The sequence below is a fragment of the Megascapheus bottae genome, chromosome 3 (genome assembly GCF_031878675.1).
Source record: "Megascapheus bottae isolate mThoBot1 chromosome 3, mThoBot2.hap1, whole genome shotgun sequence".
NCBI classification, from domain to species: Eukaryota; Metazoa; Chordata; class Mammalia; order Rodentia; family Geomyidae; genus Megascapheus; species Megascapheus bottae.
The window spans coordinates 46,605,629-46,625,705 of NC_143511.1; the positions used below are offsets into that span (position 1 = coordinate 46,605,629).

Consider the following 20,077-nt stretch of genomic DNA (forward strand, 5'->3'; position numbering starts at 1 on the left):
AAACTCAATGTTCTGCTGATGGGCTGTATCTCAAACCATCACTTCTCTTGGACAATATCACACAAACTCCATACAGACTCTCCATAGTGATTTCTATTTTATTTCACAAAACAAACAATGGCAATGGTTATAACATGCAGACTACTGACTGTTATATATCAAGCAAGATCTAAGAAATTGTAAAGAGTGTGCCAACAATTCTTTATTGTTCTCTATAGCATTAACAACTAACAAAAAAGGCTAGAAAATTTGAACAGGTAAGCAAAATAAAACAAAAAGTAAGAGGGCAACCAGTAAGCCAATCGATTCAAACTCTAACTGGCTATGAGTAAAATGCTACAATGCTGTTTTAGCTGCAAGTTTTAAGTGCCTATGAAAATATGCATCATTTATATGGTACTGTTTCATGAGCAGAAACAGAAGAAAATCACAGGGATGAATGAAGTCAAAATCTAGATTTAAACATGATTTTTCTGACCTTGTTGATGAAAACATGGACTCTCGAAAACAGCAATTGAAATTATATGAATAAGAACTCCATCCTTGTAAAACTACAAGGGTATTTTTAAAGGTAAAATATGGAGCTACTACATGTATTTAAATGCCAAAAGAAAAGAAGAAAATCCAGAAGGTTCTTTGGGTCACTGTCCTGTGTTATGCTATCAAGGTAAAAAGAGCTGTGAAAACAGCAAAGAATTCCAAAGGAAAGAAGGCAATCCATGAAAGAAAAATTATGTTCTGCCCAAGAGGCTTAAAACATATCTATGTTCTCTTAAAGAACATAAATTTAAAATTTGATCTGTTTACTATAATGTCATCAATTTATGTAAGAATTCCTGAAGCCCTCCATCCCATTCACATCCTGACTATAAAACAAGTGAGTCAATGAATCTTAACTCAAGTTTTCATCATTTTCTCAAGAGGTCTATGAAAATCTCATGGCAAAACAAAGCAACACACATTAATTTCTAAAATAAATATCTTCCATACAATATTTACAGGGCAAGATGTGGGTAAAGAACAAATGAAACCTGAGGAAAGCTCTTTAGTCTAAATTCTTTCTTCACGTGAGCAAGGAAAAGCAGTCCATTACCTTACCATGTCTCCCAACCCTGTATCTGAACAATTCAAATACAAACCCTCATGACAGTAAGTCACTTCTTACGAATATACACTTTTTATGCTACCACCAACTTCTCTCTCTACCTTCAAAATGACAACTGGCTCATTCATCAGGTGATAAATTCTCTCTCACTAACACTCCTCCAAAAGAAAAGGCCTAAAATTAACAAAGAAATCTAAACACATTCTTGTGGACAATTTCAAACTTCTGTCTCTTCAAGAACTTTTATCAAGATTGTTAAAAAGTGAAGAAAATATCCATTTAAGTTTGAACTTCACTCTTTTTTCCATTTCCTGAGTTACTCCCAAGCAATGAAGTGCCAAGAAGAGAGGGAAAAAGTAAGATGAAGAAACTAATTATGAGCCAGGAGTTTGGCCTAGTGGTAGAGTGCTTTCCTAGCATTCACGAAGACCCAGGTTTGATTCCTCAGTACCACGTACATAGAAAAAAGCCAGAAGTGGTGCTGAGGCCCAAGTGGCCTTGAGCAATCCCAAGGAGAGTGCTCAGGCCCTGAGCTCAAGCCCAGAACTGGCAGAAAAAAAAAAAAAAGAAGAAGAAGAAGAAATATCGCTCTGGAGTCATTAGCCTCAGAGTAGTAATGGCTGCTGACAATATTCCTTTAGTGAAATAAAGAAAATACAAACAGCAACTTTTTTCACTATGGTTTTGTTAATGTTATTATGCCCCCCAGGTCCCTCGTAGGACCCTAACACACTAGATACAGCTGATTTTTTGGCTTCTTACCATAAGGAATTCTTATTACTGCATATGGTGATATCCCCTTACTCTAATCCAGCTTCAAACTCTCAACTCCCATTTAACAAGAACTACAAGTCTATAGTCCAACTCCAACTCACCAGCCTTACCTCACTGTATTCTTTGTATCACCTACAGTGGCTTTCAGTCCAAAGAATGCCCCATGTTCCCTTCCATTCCAAAGCTTACCTATTTTTTGCAATACCCAGTTGCCTTCCACTTTACCTTGATTTACGCTGATTTCTCCTCATCCTTTTGACTGGGGCTGAGAATATAGTTCAGTTGGTAAAGCAGTTATTTAGCTGCCTTCCAGTTCCACCAAAAAGAGAGAGGGAAGGGGAGTGGGGGAAGAGATGGAATAGAAAGATGGAAGGAAGGGAGGGAGGGAGGGAGGGAGGGAGGGGAGGGAGGGGAGGGAGGGGAGGGAGGGGAAGGGAGGGGAAGGGAGAGGAGGGGAGGGAAGCAGACAGAAGAAAAAGCACCAAAGTTTGTCACAAGTTTCAAAAACCCCTTTAAAGCAAAATAGCATGGATATTTGTAATATTTAACTTCCGCTACTCAGCTGTACCATACAAATAAAAAAAAATATTGATATAAATCTACAGATTTCTCCAAGTTCACTTGTTAGGGTCAATATTCATTTACTACAAACATGCCAAAACAATCAGTACTTCTTAAAACTGTGCGGTCACTTTATTCTTTTCCTCACATTACTTACAAGGTGTGGAAGCTACAGAAAAATGGGGGAAAAATAGAAAAAATAGAAAGCTTTGTCTCAGATTTAGGTATTTATCCACTGCCTAACCTTAGATAATTCTATCTTCTCACAGCCTATTCATTCTTTTTTTTTAAACTGTCTTAGACTTTTTTAACTCTTTTTTTTAACTGCGCATCATAAAGCTGATGCACAGAGAGGTTATAGTTAAATAATGTAATGAGTATATTTGTTTTCAGTGTTATTCCTTCCCTTGTTTTCTCCACTTTCATTCTTTTGTATGAAAATACTATGTATCATCCTTCAAGAATTCAGAAGACAAGTCTGGAAGCCCATATGTGTATTCTTGACTATTATAATCACTTGGACAGATCATCTTCTCAGGTGTTTCTGAACTCAAAGATAAAAGAGTTTTAGATGGCTTTTTGTTTTGATTTTAAATTCCATATCACTAAATACCAGAAATGTTAGTATAAAATCTGCCCTATAAAAAAAGCACTACATAAAGTTTTTAAATAAATGGATTTAAAAAACAAAGATAGTGGTACATGAAATAGGTTACTCATTTCCACTGTCAATTTTGTTTTTAAATGAGATACTGTTAATCATACTTCTCACTTGTGTGTGTCTAGTTACTATGCTTGCACAGAATTCAATGTTCCTTAATACAAGTCTTCACACATATCCATGAGTGACTTCAGGAAACGAGTCCAGTTGGGAGTGTTGCTGCATGCATATAATCCCAATAACACAAGAGGCACAGGACTACGGACTCTGATCAGAGACCAGCTCCAGGCAAATTCAACTCCCTATATGAAAGAGAAAATAAAGCAAAAAAAAAAAAAAAAAAGGAAGAGAGAAAGAGAGGTAGGAGGGAGGAAGGGAAGGAAGGAAGGAAAAGAGGGAGGGAGAGAGAGAAAGAGACTGGGGATGCAGCTCAAGTTGTAGAGAAAGGACACAAAGTTCTAAGTCCTTTGTTAGAACCCCAGAAGCACTAACATCACTACCCAAAACTAGTCAGTGAGTCTCTTTCCTTTATTTTGGCTTCATTACACTACTATCAAAAACTTCATGCCATTGTTCAAAAGAACTAAATTACAGTGTGTGTATGATCAACATCCCTGCATAGATGGAAAAACAATGCATATGGATGAGATGTCAGTAACAGCAACTTCATCCATCAGCAATACATCAGCAAACATTGCTTGCTTTTTTCTGTGTTGTCAAATAATTTGATACTTCAGTCGGACTGGCTTTAAATATATCACCAAACATTTGATTTCTCTGTTAAGCGTTGTTTGTAAACACTACATGTAACAATTCATTTGAGCCTCACTCATATAACCCTCAGTTAAGTATTTCAGTAAGCTGCCTTCTTCATGTATTCATGACATGTAGTTTTGACCAAGCATGGCCAAAAATAAGAATACGTTTTTAAAAGTCAAAAGAAATTCTGAAACAATGTTTTTAATTCTGGTACATATTGCTCAACTCACTCCATGTGGAAAAGCTTTCAGCCAGTTCTACCTTCTCTTCAGTTGTGTCTAAATCATGGTGTTAACTACTGACTTATTTCTTTTAATATTGTGAAAATATGCCTCACAGAAAGTAAATGGTGTCCAAACGGCAAGGTGAAAATGAATGTGTCTAATTGAAGTGATAAAGTAAAAATCTGAAATCTTTTGAAAGGTGGAACGTCCTTAACTGAAAGGTAAATGATGATACAAGAGAAATGAATTCTGTCAGCTGTACAGCAATGAACTCCACAACTCAAACTTTTCCTCAAATGAGGTCTCTTTGAAAGGGCTTCACGAATGCTAAAGATCTACTATATTATTATTCTTAATTCACAGAAAAGGAAACTGGGCCTACACTGCATTTGTACTTACAAAATTTAATTTACCTAACATCTATTTAGCAGGAAACAAATACGACTGAGCCATTTCTGGTATCACAATCTAAATATGAAACTTAAGTCTCTTGGCAAGAAATCTGCATTTAAGTCAGAAAAAGTTTAGGAAGACTTGGTGTTATGAAATTGTATTGTTTTCTTCCTAGACTTACAGTTTGAGACCTACCATAATAGGATAAAGCTTTCAATTGTAGGGAGACCTCAGTAAAAATGCAGCACCCATCCTTCCTAGTTACAAATCCTGGCACTGGAAATCTATTTTACTCCACTCAGCAGGCTGCAGTACGTAATTATTTTCATCTGGTTATAACACGAGGTGGTGAGTTTAATCTCTAAAACCCTACAGGGATTGGTCTTAGCAGTTTTAGAAATTGCCTCTCAGTTATAAATGCACCTCACAGCAAGATGGTCCTATAATGGTTCCCAGATTAGGATTTGAGGGGACCAAAGGCATGGCTCCCTTCTCTACATAATTTCTGTTCCTTTGTGGGCTGAGAACATGGTCATTCATAGTATCCTCGTGGCCCTGCCTTCAAAAGCAATTTCTTCTGATCTGAACAAAGGAATAGAAGTCTTATTGTTTTAAAGCTATAGTTAGGAATTACTATTTGCTAGAGTTAAATGAATATATGTGAATATATATATATATATATATATGTAATAGACCATGACTAACATAGTCTCAAAAACCTAAAGTTGTATATGCTGATTTAACAGAGTCCCAAATGATGATATGGCCATAAATACCAATATTCTCTCATTTAACCTTGATTTCTTTTCAACTTTTGCTAAGCTTTTTCTTCCAGAAAAAAAAAAAAACAAAAAAAATTAAACCAAAACGGGTGGGGGGTGTGGGGGGGAGGGAAATGGGTACCAAGACATGTGAAAGGGTATCAATGTACGTGAATTAATGCACCTTCTATCTGGCAAATATCATGTAACCCTTTTACTAATTACAATAAAAAATGCAAAAAAAAAAGAAAAGAAAAAAAAACAATTCAAGAACATAATGGCTAGTAAGCCCTCACCAAAGTTCTCAAGAATGAAAGAATTTCAGGTTTGGAATTCAAGCTACTTGGAGGCTGAGATTAGAACTGAAGTTCAAGGCTAGTCTTGACAAAAAGTTGGAGACCTCCATCTCAAACTATAAAAATTTCAGCTATACAGGAAGCATAAACAGGAAGATTGTAATCCAAGCCAGTCCAGGAAAAAAAGACAGGACCCTATTTAGAAGCAAAAAGTGCTGGGAACATGACTTAAGTGGTAAAACACCTATCAGGCAATCACATGGTAGTATATTCAAACTCCAGTGCTACTTCTGCTGTTGGTGATGATGATGATGATGATGATGATAAAGAGGAGGAGGGGCCAGGAGTTTGGCCTAGTGGTAGAGTGCTTGCCTAGCATGCAGGAAGACCTGGATTCAATTCCTCAGTACCACATATGTAGAAAAAGCCAAAAGTAGTGCTGTGGCTCAAGTGGTAATGCTGTAGCCTTGAGAAAGCCCAAGGACAGTGCTCAGGCCCTGAGTTGAAGCCAGCACTGGCAAAAAAAAAAAAAAAAAAATAGGAGGAGGAGGAAGGAAAAGGAAGAGGAAGAAAAAGGGATATTTTGCTAGCCAAATGTTGAAGTGATCATTTTTAAACTTAGGACTAAAATAAAACATCTATTTAATCATTTTTCTTCCACTCTCTTTACTGAAGCCAACTTCAAAGAAAAAAAGAGATAAAGAAAAATATGCAAATAAACTCTGTTTATAGAGAATTTGGAAAAAGCCCATAGGTGTCATACTATTTCCAGTGATAGACACCACTCATGTTAACAATGAAAACTTGCCTAAAAACTATTCAGCTTACACACCCGGTGCAACACATGATAAGAAGATTTGGGCTCTGCCAAAAAAACTATACATATCATAATTTCCTCCCCACTGTATTACTGTATGAAGTGGAAGACACTATAAATTCTAAATAAACAAATTTTAAGAGAAAATAAACATTTTCATTTTTTTTGCTATTTGCCCTTGAGGCTAAAAATTGAAATGTTATGAAATATCATCTTAGTACCCATAATTCTACTAGATTCTTGGAATGTCCTGGAGGTACTGCTGACTTCTTTCCATAGGTATCCCCAAAAGCAATGCTTGGCATAAAAGATGTCCTTGAGTGATACTTGCAGAGAGATAAATGAACTTTCAGAACTGGAGTCTTTCAACAATTATCATGCTAATCTTCCAAGGAGGTAACAGACTATACCTCTTAGTGTTGGGATGTTCAAAACAAGTTCACTTATGTCACTGCAAAAATGAGGATTAAGAACATCAGAGCCTCAACTAGCCTGATCTTAGGCACTGCACTTTACTACCATTGTCCTTGCTTCAACACTGAAAACACTCAGAGGCATGAGTCTTCTAATTCTGTTACATTTCTATATTTTATGGTTCATAGAGGAAAAACACCAACAGATGCCAAACCCTAACAAGATCCCCTACTGACCTTTGTGGCTATATAAGTTAGAGAAGTAAAACACCAGATGGTTTTGGTCTACTTAAAGTAGGCCCACATAATACTATATGTATAGTATAAACAAGTGTCAACCTACTCAATATTTTTAACCAAAATTGGATTTTTTTTCATGCACAGAACTCTAGCTGATAATATGATTCTAGAAAGACTTTTAGAACGATAAGAAGGCACAGAAATCACCACACTGGGAAGCAGAAATCTACAAGGTGAGCCTGGACATTAAAGTTTTGAGACACCATCTCAACCAATGTCTGGGTGCAGGGGCAAGCATTTTTCACCAACAGCATGTACAAGTAGGAGGATGGAAGCTCAGCCTGAACATACAGTGAGACTCTATTGCACTACTTTTCAGTGTAGATATTTAAAAATAAACAACTATGTCCTATAACTAATAAATTGGCATTGGAGACATAACTACAATCCTAATTACTCAAGAAGCTAAGATCTGAAGGATGACTGTATAAAGCCAGGCTGAGCAGGAAAGTATGGAAAACTTCATCTGTAATTAACCTATAAAAAACAAGAATGGAATCATGGCTTACACAGTACAGTACCTGTGAGCAACTATGAAGTACTGAGCTCAATCCCCAGTACTACTACCAAAACAAAACTCCTCAGCACCACAGAACATATTATGGTTGCATGTATGAACTAAAAAATGGAAAATCCAACTTTATTTCTGATTCACCAATGTAAGACTTCAAAGGAGTTCCTTCACCTGATCTTCATCAGCTCTTAGGTAAAATAGTATCTCAACTATTACTTCAAGATTGATGGACTATATACTACATACCAAGATTATAATATGCTTTGTGATTCCAGGATATAAATGAGTTCTGCCCATGGCACAATCTTAATGTGGACTGAGATAAATTCAAATAATTTAAATGCAAAAAGGCTATTATACTAAGCGATGCACTACAAATACGGTTGCTCCTGATAATTTCTAAGGAACACACAGAAAGGAAAGCTATTAATGTCAGTAGAGTTGCACTAACATAAGTTACTCTTTATAAGTCCTTCTAGTATAAAAGTCTGATAAATGTGTCATTAAGATGGGAGTTTCCAACATAGTAAATTAAACCTGGAAACTTAAGGACCCTTTTCCATTAAGTTAAACAATAATTCCCCAACAGTATGTATATATAACATACATATGAATGCAATCTTCTTTGTTTTCATTGCTGAAGCAATCATTACTAGCATTAATTACTAAGGCTCTTAATCCTTTAATGGCCTACTTGCAGATCATTAGGTATTGATATTAGGTACTGATACAGTGAAAGGCAGATGCCATAACCCTCTCAGACTTATCTTCCACATGATACTAAAATAATGCCCAAAATACAACTATATTTTGAATGGTAATCAAGAATAGAAATAAATTCCAAACAGCAAATATTAAGCAATAGGAAGATCTTAATTAGTTATGGTTCTTTAAATGAAGGGATTCATCCACTCTGATTCATACAGATTTAAAGATTACAAAAAAAACCCTACCTAAGTCTGCTTATACCATGCTGTGCAGTCTTGAGCTCTGGCAGCCACCATCTTGTTTCTTCCTATATGCCATCAAGTTATACCTCTGTTAGGCAGCTAGCCTGTTTCTCTTAAAAATACAAATGCTGAGAAGATTCACCAGACCCTACAGCTAAGAAAAATGTAATCTCTAATACACAACTTGAATTAGAAAGGATTTAAATATTGACTAGTCAAAAGATGTGGTGCATACCTGAAAACATACAAGCACTACTGCCCCTATATAGGGATCAAAAAGTGCTGTGCTGTTCCCCAGAAATATTTCTCAATATCCCAATACAATCTCAAAATTCCTTTCTCAAATTACCATTACCCAATCATCAATACTGCCTGAAAGATGAAAATAGTTTTCCTTCTTTAAGTTAGTCTATTCTTCAGATAAAAAGGGCTAACACAAGGGTCTGGGAAAGGGTCAATGGCAAAGCACTTGCCTAGAATGTACAATGACCTGGGTTTGATCCCCAGTACCAAAAAAGACCAAAAGAAAAGTTAAAAACAAGCAAACAAGCAAAAAAGTGCTACACAAATTCCAAACAACTAGTTAGTGACACTCTGGGGCCAAAAAAAAGCCAGACTTTTTGCCTTCTGGTCCACAACACACAAAGCCTATCTGACATGTTTATCAATTACACCTTAATTCTTACCATTCCTCAAAGACTATGTGTTTTAATCCTTCATCCTCTTTGAAACCTCATTTTGGCAGCCACATAACCTCCTCTTCATTTTTCTTTTAGAGAATTTCGATATCCCTGGCATAAAAGAAAAAAAGTACTCACTATTGTTTGTTATCCATGCAGTCCATGGATGCCCAATTAATCCAGCAATTCCTTCTTATGCCCTGAGCTATCACTCAAAAATCCACTCTACAACTTGATTTCCCTTCTGTTCAAAAGTATTCACATTAATTTAAAAGAAGAAGAATTCTTAGCTAAAAGCCAATGGCTTAAGCCTGTAACTCTTGCTGTATGGGAGGCTAAGATCTGAAGATACAGCTTGAATCCAACATGAGCAAAAACATCCCCAAGACTCTATCTCCAATTAGCCAGCAAAACCAATAAAGAACTGGAGGTGTGGCTCAAGTGGTAGAGTGCCAACTGTAAGTGAGGAAGGCTGGCAAGAGATACAGAGCTCAAACTCCGGTGTGGGGGAGAGAGGGGAGGAAGGGAGAGAATGGGGGAGAGAGACAGAAAGAGAAAAATCTTTACAGTCATGATGGCAAAATATTGCAATGGTCATGTTGTTTTTCAAACAGGAACACAAAGACTAAAGAATTTAGATAGTAACATAGACCTGGTCAAGTGACTACAGAAGGCTGGCATTGCTAGAGCACTACATGCAATAATGCTTACAATACTTAAATTGAATACTTAAATTGCATTTAATTCAGAACTATTTGTAAATGAGCTAAGATTGCTCATCAGAGAAGTGTTACCATATACCTGTATACTCCCATTGAGCACTTTCCTTATTGCTTTTTAAATACCATAAAACATTGCAGCTTCTCCACAATAGGCAGGCCTAACTGTACCCAGTAACTTTACTATTTTAAAGCATCAGCTTTTTAAAAATTGAAACACCAGGCCGGTTGTTTAGCCTAGTGGTAGTATGCTTGCCTAGCATGCACAAAGACCTGGGTTCAATTTCACGGTATCACATATACAGAAAAAAGCCGGAAATGGTGCTGTGGCTCACATAGTAGAGCACTAGCCTCGAAAAAGCCCAAGGACAGTGCTCAGGCCCTGAGTTCAAGCCCCAAGACTGGCCACCAGTTTCACCTTTGTAGCCACCACTAGGAAAACTCATATTTTTGTTGTTCCTCCTATTCACTTAAACACTCTACTTTACAAACAGAAATAACTAATGGACCATATTCTAGACAATTAAGTACAGGTAACAAAACTTAGGCATCTCAGGATTGTAAAGTGCTTTTTCTAAAACCCACAAGTAAACCTTAAAGACATCTGAGTTTATTTCAGACATTATACTGATTCTGACCCAAACTACATTTTAATTTATTCTTGTTCCAATCATAAACAATGGCTATTATTACCATCATACTGAAAACTGAGGATTCACGAAATTTTGAACTTTATCAAATTTCCCACAAGTTGAGATTCAAACTCAAGCCTTTGTGACTCAGATGCTTTCTGTCCTACACTACTTATGCAGCTTCCTGACAAACTATACATATTTAGAAACATCTGCAAAAATGGCAAGCTGACTTCCTCAAAACACATATATTTATCCTTCCTAAATAGTATATTCACATTTCAAATCATCATAACAAAAGCTTGTCCAGGTCTTAAGGTGAATATCTGTCATATAACAATGAAGCCCTGTGATCAGGTTTACCTCACTGAAGTGTTTACTGTATCTGTTCTGAAATGAAAAATACAAAAGTTTGAAAATATTTAAAAGAGAAAAACATTAAATATGTCCAAATAATGAAATATTTCAAAATAAAAGATCAATAAAAATAAAAAGATAAGCATGCATGATGGCTACCCATTGCCAAAGATGTACTTCCCAAACATTCATCTGCAAAATATTATTCAATCCATGTGTTTTGTTTGCAGGCTGTTTTGTGCTACTTTACTTATTTTAGGATATGAGTCTATACTATACTTTTTTATCTTGTACAGCATGGATATGCTAAACTAATGAGAGAACTCCCATTAGAAACTGTCACCATCAATTCCAAATTAGTTCATATACATGTAAATTTCACACTTGACAGAGGAAATCAATTAATAACAAGAAGTATGGCAGTTCCTCAAAAGACTACACATAGAGCTCCTGTATGACCCAGCAATTCCATTCCTTGGCATTTGCCCAATTGTCCAGAAACAAGGACATACTTCAGCTACTAGCACAATGATGTTCATTGCAGCACTATTTACCATAGCAAAGATATGGAACCAACCCACATTCCCCTCAGTAGGCGATTGAGTCAACAAGATGTGCTACTTAAACATGATGAAATTCTATGCTGCCATCAGAGAGAATGACATTGCCCCCTTTGTGCCCCCTTTGTAAGGAAACAGTAAGACCTGGAAAAAATCCATTTAAGCCAGACCCAAAGGAACAAAGGCTCAATGGTTTCCCTCATTTGTAATAATGAGTACCCACCTAGAACTCTCCTAGCAAAAGAATCCAATAGCACAAAACCTAGACATATAGGTCATATATGATAAGACTAAATGAAAGGATCTCCAGGATGTGGAAACAAGATCTTTATATTCTGTGATTGTTGTTCTTAATGTACTATGTTATTTCTCTTCTTTTTTGTTGTCCTTTGGTTAATCTCATATTGTTACAGTTTCTGACTTTGTTATCAAGAAGTAAAATTCGGAATTCCACTTGTTAAGCTACAATCAACTTAGTACTTAAAAAACAAATATTGAGTCGGGCACAATGGCTCTTGCCTCTAATTCTAGCTACTCAGGAGGCTGAGACCTGAGGATCAAAGTTCAAGGCCAGCTTAGGCACAAAGCCAGCTTAGGCACAAATAGACCTGAGACTCCTCCCCTTCCCTCCCTCCCTCCCTCCCTCCCTCCCTCCCTCCCTCCCTCTCTCTCTCTCTCTCTCTCTCTCTCTCTCTCTCTCTCTCTCTCTCTCTCTCTCTCTCTCTCTCTCTCTCACACACACACATACACACACACACACACACACACACACACAAACACACAAAGCTAAAAATCTGAATCTGTATGTGAAACCATTTTTAATGTGAACTTATAGCTTTGTTTTAAAAAATCACTTTGTAGACAGGAAGCATAATACATACCTATTTGCTAGTTCAATAACTGTTGATAATTAATGATCAAGTAACCTTCTCTAGATCTACAAAGTTAATTCTGACAAGCCAATTCTGCTCTTTATGACAGAGTTTTCCCATAAAATAAATAAAATTTTCTGGACAATGAAATTTTTTCTTAAGTGTCAACTTGTTAGAAACAGAAATAACTACCCATCTGTTCCAAAATGTAACCAAATCCTTATTTGTTCTATTAGCACCACAAGTGGTCTATCATCAGTATAGACCTGAGACTCTTATCTTCAATTAACCTCTAGAAAATGGGAAGTAGAGCTTGGCTCAAGGTAGGGCAGCAGCCTTGAGCTGAAGTGTTCAGGACAGCACCCAGGCTGAGTTCAAGCCCGTGACCCACTGCGTGTGTGTGTGTGTGTGTGTGTGTGTGTGTTCATTCATTCAGCTGGGCACTCAGGAGGCTGAGATCTGAGGACTGAATTTCAATTTCGAAGCCAGCCCAGTTGGCTCTTATCTCCAACTAAACACTAGGAAAAAAAAAATGAAAGGAATTCTAGGATATGGAAACAAGAGCTTCATCTTGTATGATTATTGTTCTTAGTGTACTATGTTATTTTGCTTCTCTTTTTTTTGCCCTTTGGTTAATTTCATATTGTTACTGTATTTGACTTCTTACCTGGTATATTGTATATATGTTTAATCCTTTATCTGAAATAGGAAAGAGAAGAGGGAAAAACAAGGTGATTGGGAGGGGTGAGGGGAGGGAAATGGGGACACAAACATGAGAAGGGGTACCAATGTGTGAGAAGTAATGCACCTACTACCTGGCAAATGTAACTATACCCCTCTATACATTACCCCAACAATAAAAATTAAAAAGTAAATAGAAAGAAGTAATATACTCACTACTTGATGAATGTAACTGTGACCCCTTTATATGTTACCCCGATAATAAAATACATTTTTTTTTGCCAGTCCTGGCCTTGAGCTTAGGGCCTGAGCACTGTCCTTGGACTTTCTCAAGGCTAGAGCTCTACCACTTGAGTCTCAGCACCACTTCTGGCTTTTTTTTCTATGTATGTGGTACCAAGGAATCGAACCCTGGTCTTCGTGCATGCTAGGCAAGCACTCTACCACTAGGCCAAACTCCCGGCCGCCTGATAATAAAATACATTAATAAAAAAAAATAAAATGGGAAGTAGGGCCGTGGCTCAAGGGTAGCCTTGAGCTGAAGAGCTCAGGGACAATGCCCAGGCCCAGAGTTCAAGTCCCATAAACAAGCCCTCCCCAAAAAACATATATATATATATATATATATATATATATATATATATATATATATATATATGTATGTATGTATTTAAGTGTTGTGAGGCAAGAGTTATGAGGGAGAAGAGAGTCCTATATTTACACTCCCCTCCTATTCCATTTATTTTTTGTACTGTAGTAACTATCCAGTGATTCCTAAGAATAATCTTATTGAAAAGCTAGGAGAAATGCCCCTGCTGAAGGTAAAGCATTCTGGACATGTTGGTATCTCAAGCCTACTAAACAGCAGATTTCCCCAATTCCATCTATTGTGACAAACAAAACACTTCCTAGGATTTCCAAATAACCCGTGGAGGTAGTAATACCTCTGGTTCAGAACCCAAACAAGTCTAAACACTTCCTGCACCTATAGAGTTCAGTCCACTGACAAGTGGGAAGCTGCTCCTATCAAGCAGGCTGGGAGCCAACACTCATGTACTGCCAGGATGCCCCATATTGTGAAATCCCTTTCTCTTATGTGGCCTAACATATGTAAATTCTGATTTCCACCATTGTTTATTCATAAAACCAAATACACCTGCACCCATTTGATAGATGGCCCTAAGAGAAATGGTCATATTAAAATAGGAAAAACCCTTTTCATTATTTAACATTTTGACTATCAAGTCTTCAAGTTAAACTTTTTTAATGTAACAAGTCATCTCATCAGATGCTGATTACATACAAACCACTCCAAGTGCGGCTTTCAAAAGACAGAAATCATATCAAAAGTCTAAATCCCAGATCCCAAACAGGAAACCCTAAAGTTCAATGCTATGTATACTTGAGTTACCTTATGACAAAAACAATAAACATTTTTTGGGTGGAGGGGCTGTCATGGGTCTTGAACTCTGGGCCTGGGCACTGTCCCTGAGCTCTTCAGCTCAAGGCTACTACCCTACTCCTGGGCCTGGGCATTGTCCTGGAGTTCTTCAGCTCAAGACCACCATCCTACCCCTTTAGCCACAGCCTCACTTCCCCTTTTCTAGAGATTGGAGATAAGAGTCTCATGTTCTTTAGTGCCTTGGCTGGCTTTGAAACCACTGTACCTGGCAACAATGCACATTTTTAAAAGGAAAATTTTTAATAAAATAACAGGAAATACAATGTGAAATTTTAAAAGGCAGAGTTATGTTTGAAATGATATTGAAGAGTTTTAACTACAGCAAAAGAATGAAAGAAAAGAAAACCCACGATTTTCAGTATTTAATTTTAAACAATTATCTACTGTACTTCTTTAAAGCCCCAAAAGGCCTATTTATTAATAAGTCATTATGTGTCTCACTTTAAAAATATTTAATTGCCACTAATTCTGTGGCCTATTCTGTCCCAAGTTTTGACAAGAATCGCTTAAGTTCCCAGAACAAAATCACGCAACACAGCACAATGCTAAATACCACAATCTCTCATCAGCATTAACTGCTCCCAGTCCTAAGACTTTAATTTGCACAAGGCTGCAGCTCAAGACTGAAGACTGGTAAAGTTCTTTTTTTAGCAGGCATGGACAAGGACCACATATTTTCATACATGCTGGTGCATATAACACATTGTTTGCTACCCTAGTCACAGGTATGTCCAAGGCACAATTTCTAAATGTCCATGTGTTTTCACAGAACAAACTCCAGTGTTTTAAGAACAATCCTGAAGATTAAGTGACCAAAGAACCACATCTACAAGCCACAGTCTTTTGAAGAGCTCTTTTAGTAAAAATAAATCCTATACAAATTTTCTATCACATCACTACATCACAAGTTCCAATTCACAGTCAAAACTACAATGTCAGTATCTGTGTCTAACTTCAAATAAAAATAGATGTACTCTGAATGACAACTAAAACTCTTCTGCCCTGAAAGTGCATAAAATCTGCAGAACATAAAAAAGGTGATATAATTAAAGCACTAATATCTGCTTGCAGTTTCAAGGTGTTTCATTTCTATGATAGGTCCTCCAGATAAAACTAAATGCTAAAAATGCATGCTGCGGTAGGTCTATCTTCCAATTACTAGAAGTAAGCATACAAGAGATATAATTAGTTATGACACTAGAACAGGCATACATGTTTCAACACATACACAGTTTAGAACAAAGTTTTTGGCATTATATGACAGAGTCCTTAAACCAAAGACTCAAAGAAGGGTTACAGTGAGAGAGTGAGGGGGGGGGGGCGGAATTTGTCTGTGTATGTTCTTTTTTTAACTTGCCACATCAAATTATTTCTTTTCAGTTATAAGCATATTTTGATTTGTTTAAACACTTCTTTAAATATTTTTCAGGGAGAATTTATTCTCATTGAGTCTATGTTACATATAAAGGAAGTTGACTTTACCAACTTTGTTTGGATAAAAAATAAAATTACTTGGCCAGGAGTGCTTGCCTAGCATGCATGAAGCCCTGAGTTTGATTTGTTGGTACCACATACATAGAAAAAGCCAGAAGTGGTGCTGTGGCTCAAATGGTCAAGTGTTAGCCTTGAAAAAGCTCAAGGACAGTGCCCAGGCCCGGAGTTCAAGTCCTAGGACTGACAAAAAAAAAAAAAAACCCTAAAAACTAATAGTACAAACCTAGAAATCTCTTAGCAGAGAATTACAATAACACAAAACCTAGATACATAAGGCCATATAGGATAAGGCTAAATGCAAGGATTCCAGGATATGGAAACAAGAGTTTTAGATCCTTGTTTGTTGTTCTTAATGTATTATGTTATTTCCCTTCTCTTGTTGACCTTTGGTTAATCTCATATTGTTACAGTATCTGACTTTGTTACCTGGTATATTGTATAAATGTTTATTTGTTTATTTGAAATAGGAAAGGGAAGGAGGAAAAACAAGATGATTGGGAGGGAGGAGGGAAATGGGGACAAATGATAGGGGAGTGTCAACGTATGAGAAGTGATGTACCCTCCGTCTGGCAAATGTGACCCCTCTATACATTACAATAAAAAATTATTTTGTATTTACAAAGTAAGAGAAAAAAACATAAAAATTATATTAATTTAAAAATAAAACACTTTCCAAATACACTGCATTCTGTCCAAACACATTTTAATAGTTCTAGTCACAGGGATTTTTAAAATCAAGAATAAAATAATAAATCCTAAAACTAAAATACAAAAGACAATAAAATTTTGCATGTAAAAATCTATCTGGATGAGATGATTGACATGACTTTGGAGATATATCTGTATAGGTATATGACAGGGCATATATTCTATAGGCATATATTGATATATAGATCAATATGTACCTATGGCATACAAAGATTCAGCTTAATTTTAATTATGTTCTTAAACATATATGCCAGTGATTGCATAGATTTTTTTCCTTGAATACCTGTTTGAAGAACATGACATTTGAAATATGTTAAAACTGTCTTAATAAAAAATTTGGATATATCAAAGTACTCCAAAACTGTAACTATTTAAATATTAAAATATATAACTATTGTTCCAGGCAAGTCTATGAGAACAATTTACTCAATGATAAAATCTGAAAGATGAAAAGTATCAAAATATATCTGAAAATCTAGAGTATCATTAACAAGCATGTAAATAGTTGATTAGTATGATTCAGCTCATAGAAGGGGCACATTCAAGAAACTGGATAGATAGATGACATATATCTATAAATAAATAGAAATTTCTTAAGAAACCTCTGTGTTCAATTTTCTAAAGACTGAGACTAGAAATATTCCAACATTTCCCTTTTACAAAAATCTTGGTTCAATAAGGATACTTAAATGAAATCCATAATACATTAACTTATAAAAAGACAAGTGCTGAGTGCCATTGGTTCGTGCCTGTAATCATAGCTTCTCAGGAAGCGGAGATCTGAGGACCAGGTTTCAAAGTCAGCCTGGGGACAAAGTCTGTGAGACCCATTTCCAATTAACCACCAGAAAATCAAAAGTGGCACTGTGGCTCAAGTGGTAGAGTGTTAGCATTGAGCTGAAGAGCTCAAGGACAGTGCCCATGCCCAGAGTTCAAACCCCAGGTCCGACAAAAAAAAGAAAAACACAAGAATAAAGGCATAACGCTGTCCAAAAAGAAATGTACTAATTACCTGACTTAGGTAACTATAATGCCACTTGTTAGATCACCTTTATAGCAACAATAAAACATTTTAAAAATACAATAAAATTATGTTTCACTAAGACATCCTAAGAAACCCCTAATATATACAAATAGGCTGCCTTTTTTCTTATTATCTTATATAAATTTCTTTCTCTGAGAAAATGAAGACTAAAAACTTGTTTTTTAATATAAAGATCTAAAACACCAACGTGAACAAATAGCACTCTAAATAGAAAAGTCTCCATTCTGACACGCCTCTATCTCCAAAAAAATTATAATACTATCCTCCATCTACAAATGAAATTCCATCGATGATGTCAAGTGTAGTGAAGAGGAGGTATTGTGAATGGGTGTTAGAAACATAAAGCTTATAATTAAATGCATTCTCCAGTACAATAATCCACCCTGGAACAAGATAAAACATTCATAACCTATTCAACACAAAGCAGTTAGACTTTATACTCCCACAAGAGTTACAGCACATGGCAATGAATTATGAACCAAATCCTATCTTATAGGCCAAATGGTCCGTGAAGATAGCACACATGGTCCCTCCAAAGACATTGTTAATTATGTCCAAGAGTTTTGGTTCAGTAGAGCCTAGCCCCTTATAACAGAGCTGCTAAGAGTTCTCTCTTCCTTTAGAGAATTTTGTAGAAAGCCTAGAGTCATACTATTAAAAGATTCAGATTTGGCAAAAACATGTCAGAGATTGCAGGTAACATAAGAAAAGTTGATGCCACTCCTACCACACAAGTGTTTTTAAGACTTTTCAAATCAGTAAATTCAAAAGTTTCTGAGAACCCTGGAAAGAATTAAGGAATAAATCTAAAAATTTTTCTAGAGTTAAATATATTTTACTCCTCTTTATTTTTTGAACTCAAAAATCATATACAAATGTTCCAAAAAAGATAAGACTGCAAAATATCAGATCAAATTTTCAAAATTATTTCTTATGCTTTTTACAATAAAATTTTTCCAAGAGCCAGAGATTTCACACAAAGGTAAAATTTTATACTCAAAGAAAACATTGCAAAATGAACTAGGATGAAGTTCAACAACATAGATTTTACCAAGATGGCACTAATAGTGTTTTTCTTAATAAAATCCAGGAAATCACTGAAGGCAATTAAGTGTACTTTTGAACCTCAACTTATAACAACAGACCAGTACAAATTCTTAAAACACAAATAATAAACTCTTACTTCCTACCAACAATGACTTTTTTCCTTCAACTTTGGTCAAATATCAATATGAATAAGGCTACCTCAGAAAGTTATCTGAGCAAATTTGTACTCCATTAATGTTTACTTTTCTAATGTCACTAGTACTTGTCTCTACCCAACAGATTTTCTAAACAATGAGAAAATATACAATACAGGTTTGTATGCCAACCTCTATTTCTAGTCTTATTGCTCAAAACAGTTTAATGTCATATGATCACACATTTTGGTTAAAACTTTACTTGATGTACTGTCCTTTGCCTTCAAAAGCCTTCTCAGCCTATGACAAATAATTTACTCAGAATCCACAAAAATCTACCCCAAAGCAGCCTTTGTGAGGTACTTACTACAGGGAGCTACCTATTTAAGGCTATAAAATGATAACTGGTCAGATATGTATGCTTGCATGTAAATATATGTGAATTTAAATATGCATAAAATTTTTTACAACAATTCTTACAGAGCTGTGAATTTTATGGATTTAAATCTCTATGCCTAGTAGGAGGAAAAGAATCAAAATATTAACGTGTTCACCTCAAGATACTACACTTTTTCCAAAATTACTCCATTATATGTGAAAAGTCTATATATGAACTATATGTGAAAAGTCTATATGTAAACTATATGTAAAAAATCTATTTTGCTTCTTTTTATCTTTTATCAGGAATAGATCTGGTTTTATCACTCACCAAGTTCATCAGGTTTTTTCATGTTTCAAAAAACCAGTATGGATGGGCAAGGAACATGGCCTAGTGGTAGAGTGCTTGCATAGCAGACACGAAGCCCTGGGTTCGATTCCTTAGTACCATATACACAGAAAAAGCTGAAAGAGTTGCTGTGGCTCAAGTACTAGCCTTGAGAAAGCCCAAGGCCAATGCCCAAGCCCAGAGTTCAAGCCCAGGACTGGCCAAAACAGTAACAACAACAACAAAAAAAAACAACATGGAAAATTTGCTACCATGAGAAGAATTAGATGCAGATTTTTGGAAGACAATTTTAAACAGAAGAGATCCAAAAGCACTTTAAAGGATATTACCAGAACTAGGGAACATAATAATAATAGTAATAATGCGTGTATCTGCTTACTTGTGTTCAACTTTCATTACTGTATTCATTAGTATATTAATTACTTCAAAGG

At 35.9% G+C, this 20,077-nt stretch overlaps 1 protein-coding gene across 2 annotated transcripts in view; it reads right to left on the reverse strand.

Annotated features, from left to right (window-relative positions):
- Bnc2 (basonuclin zinc finger protein 2) overlaps positions 1-20,077 on the reverse strand; it is a 414,469-nt gene that overhangs the window by 377,009 nt on the left and 17,383 nt on the right. Inside the window, exon 1 of one of the 2 annotated variants that reach the window (XM_090330027.1) lies at positions 9,215-9,444. The exons of the other annotated variant lie outside the window; for it this stretch is intronic. Within the exon in view, the coding sequence (XP_090186153.1) occupies positions 9,215-9,217 (3 nt within the window). The 5' untranslated portion in view covers positions 9,218-9,444. Of the gene's footprint in view, positions 1-9,214; positions 9,445-20,077 lie in introns of those variants that run through there. 2 annotated transcript variants of the gene reach the window in all.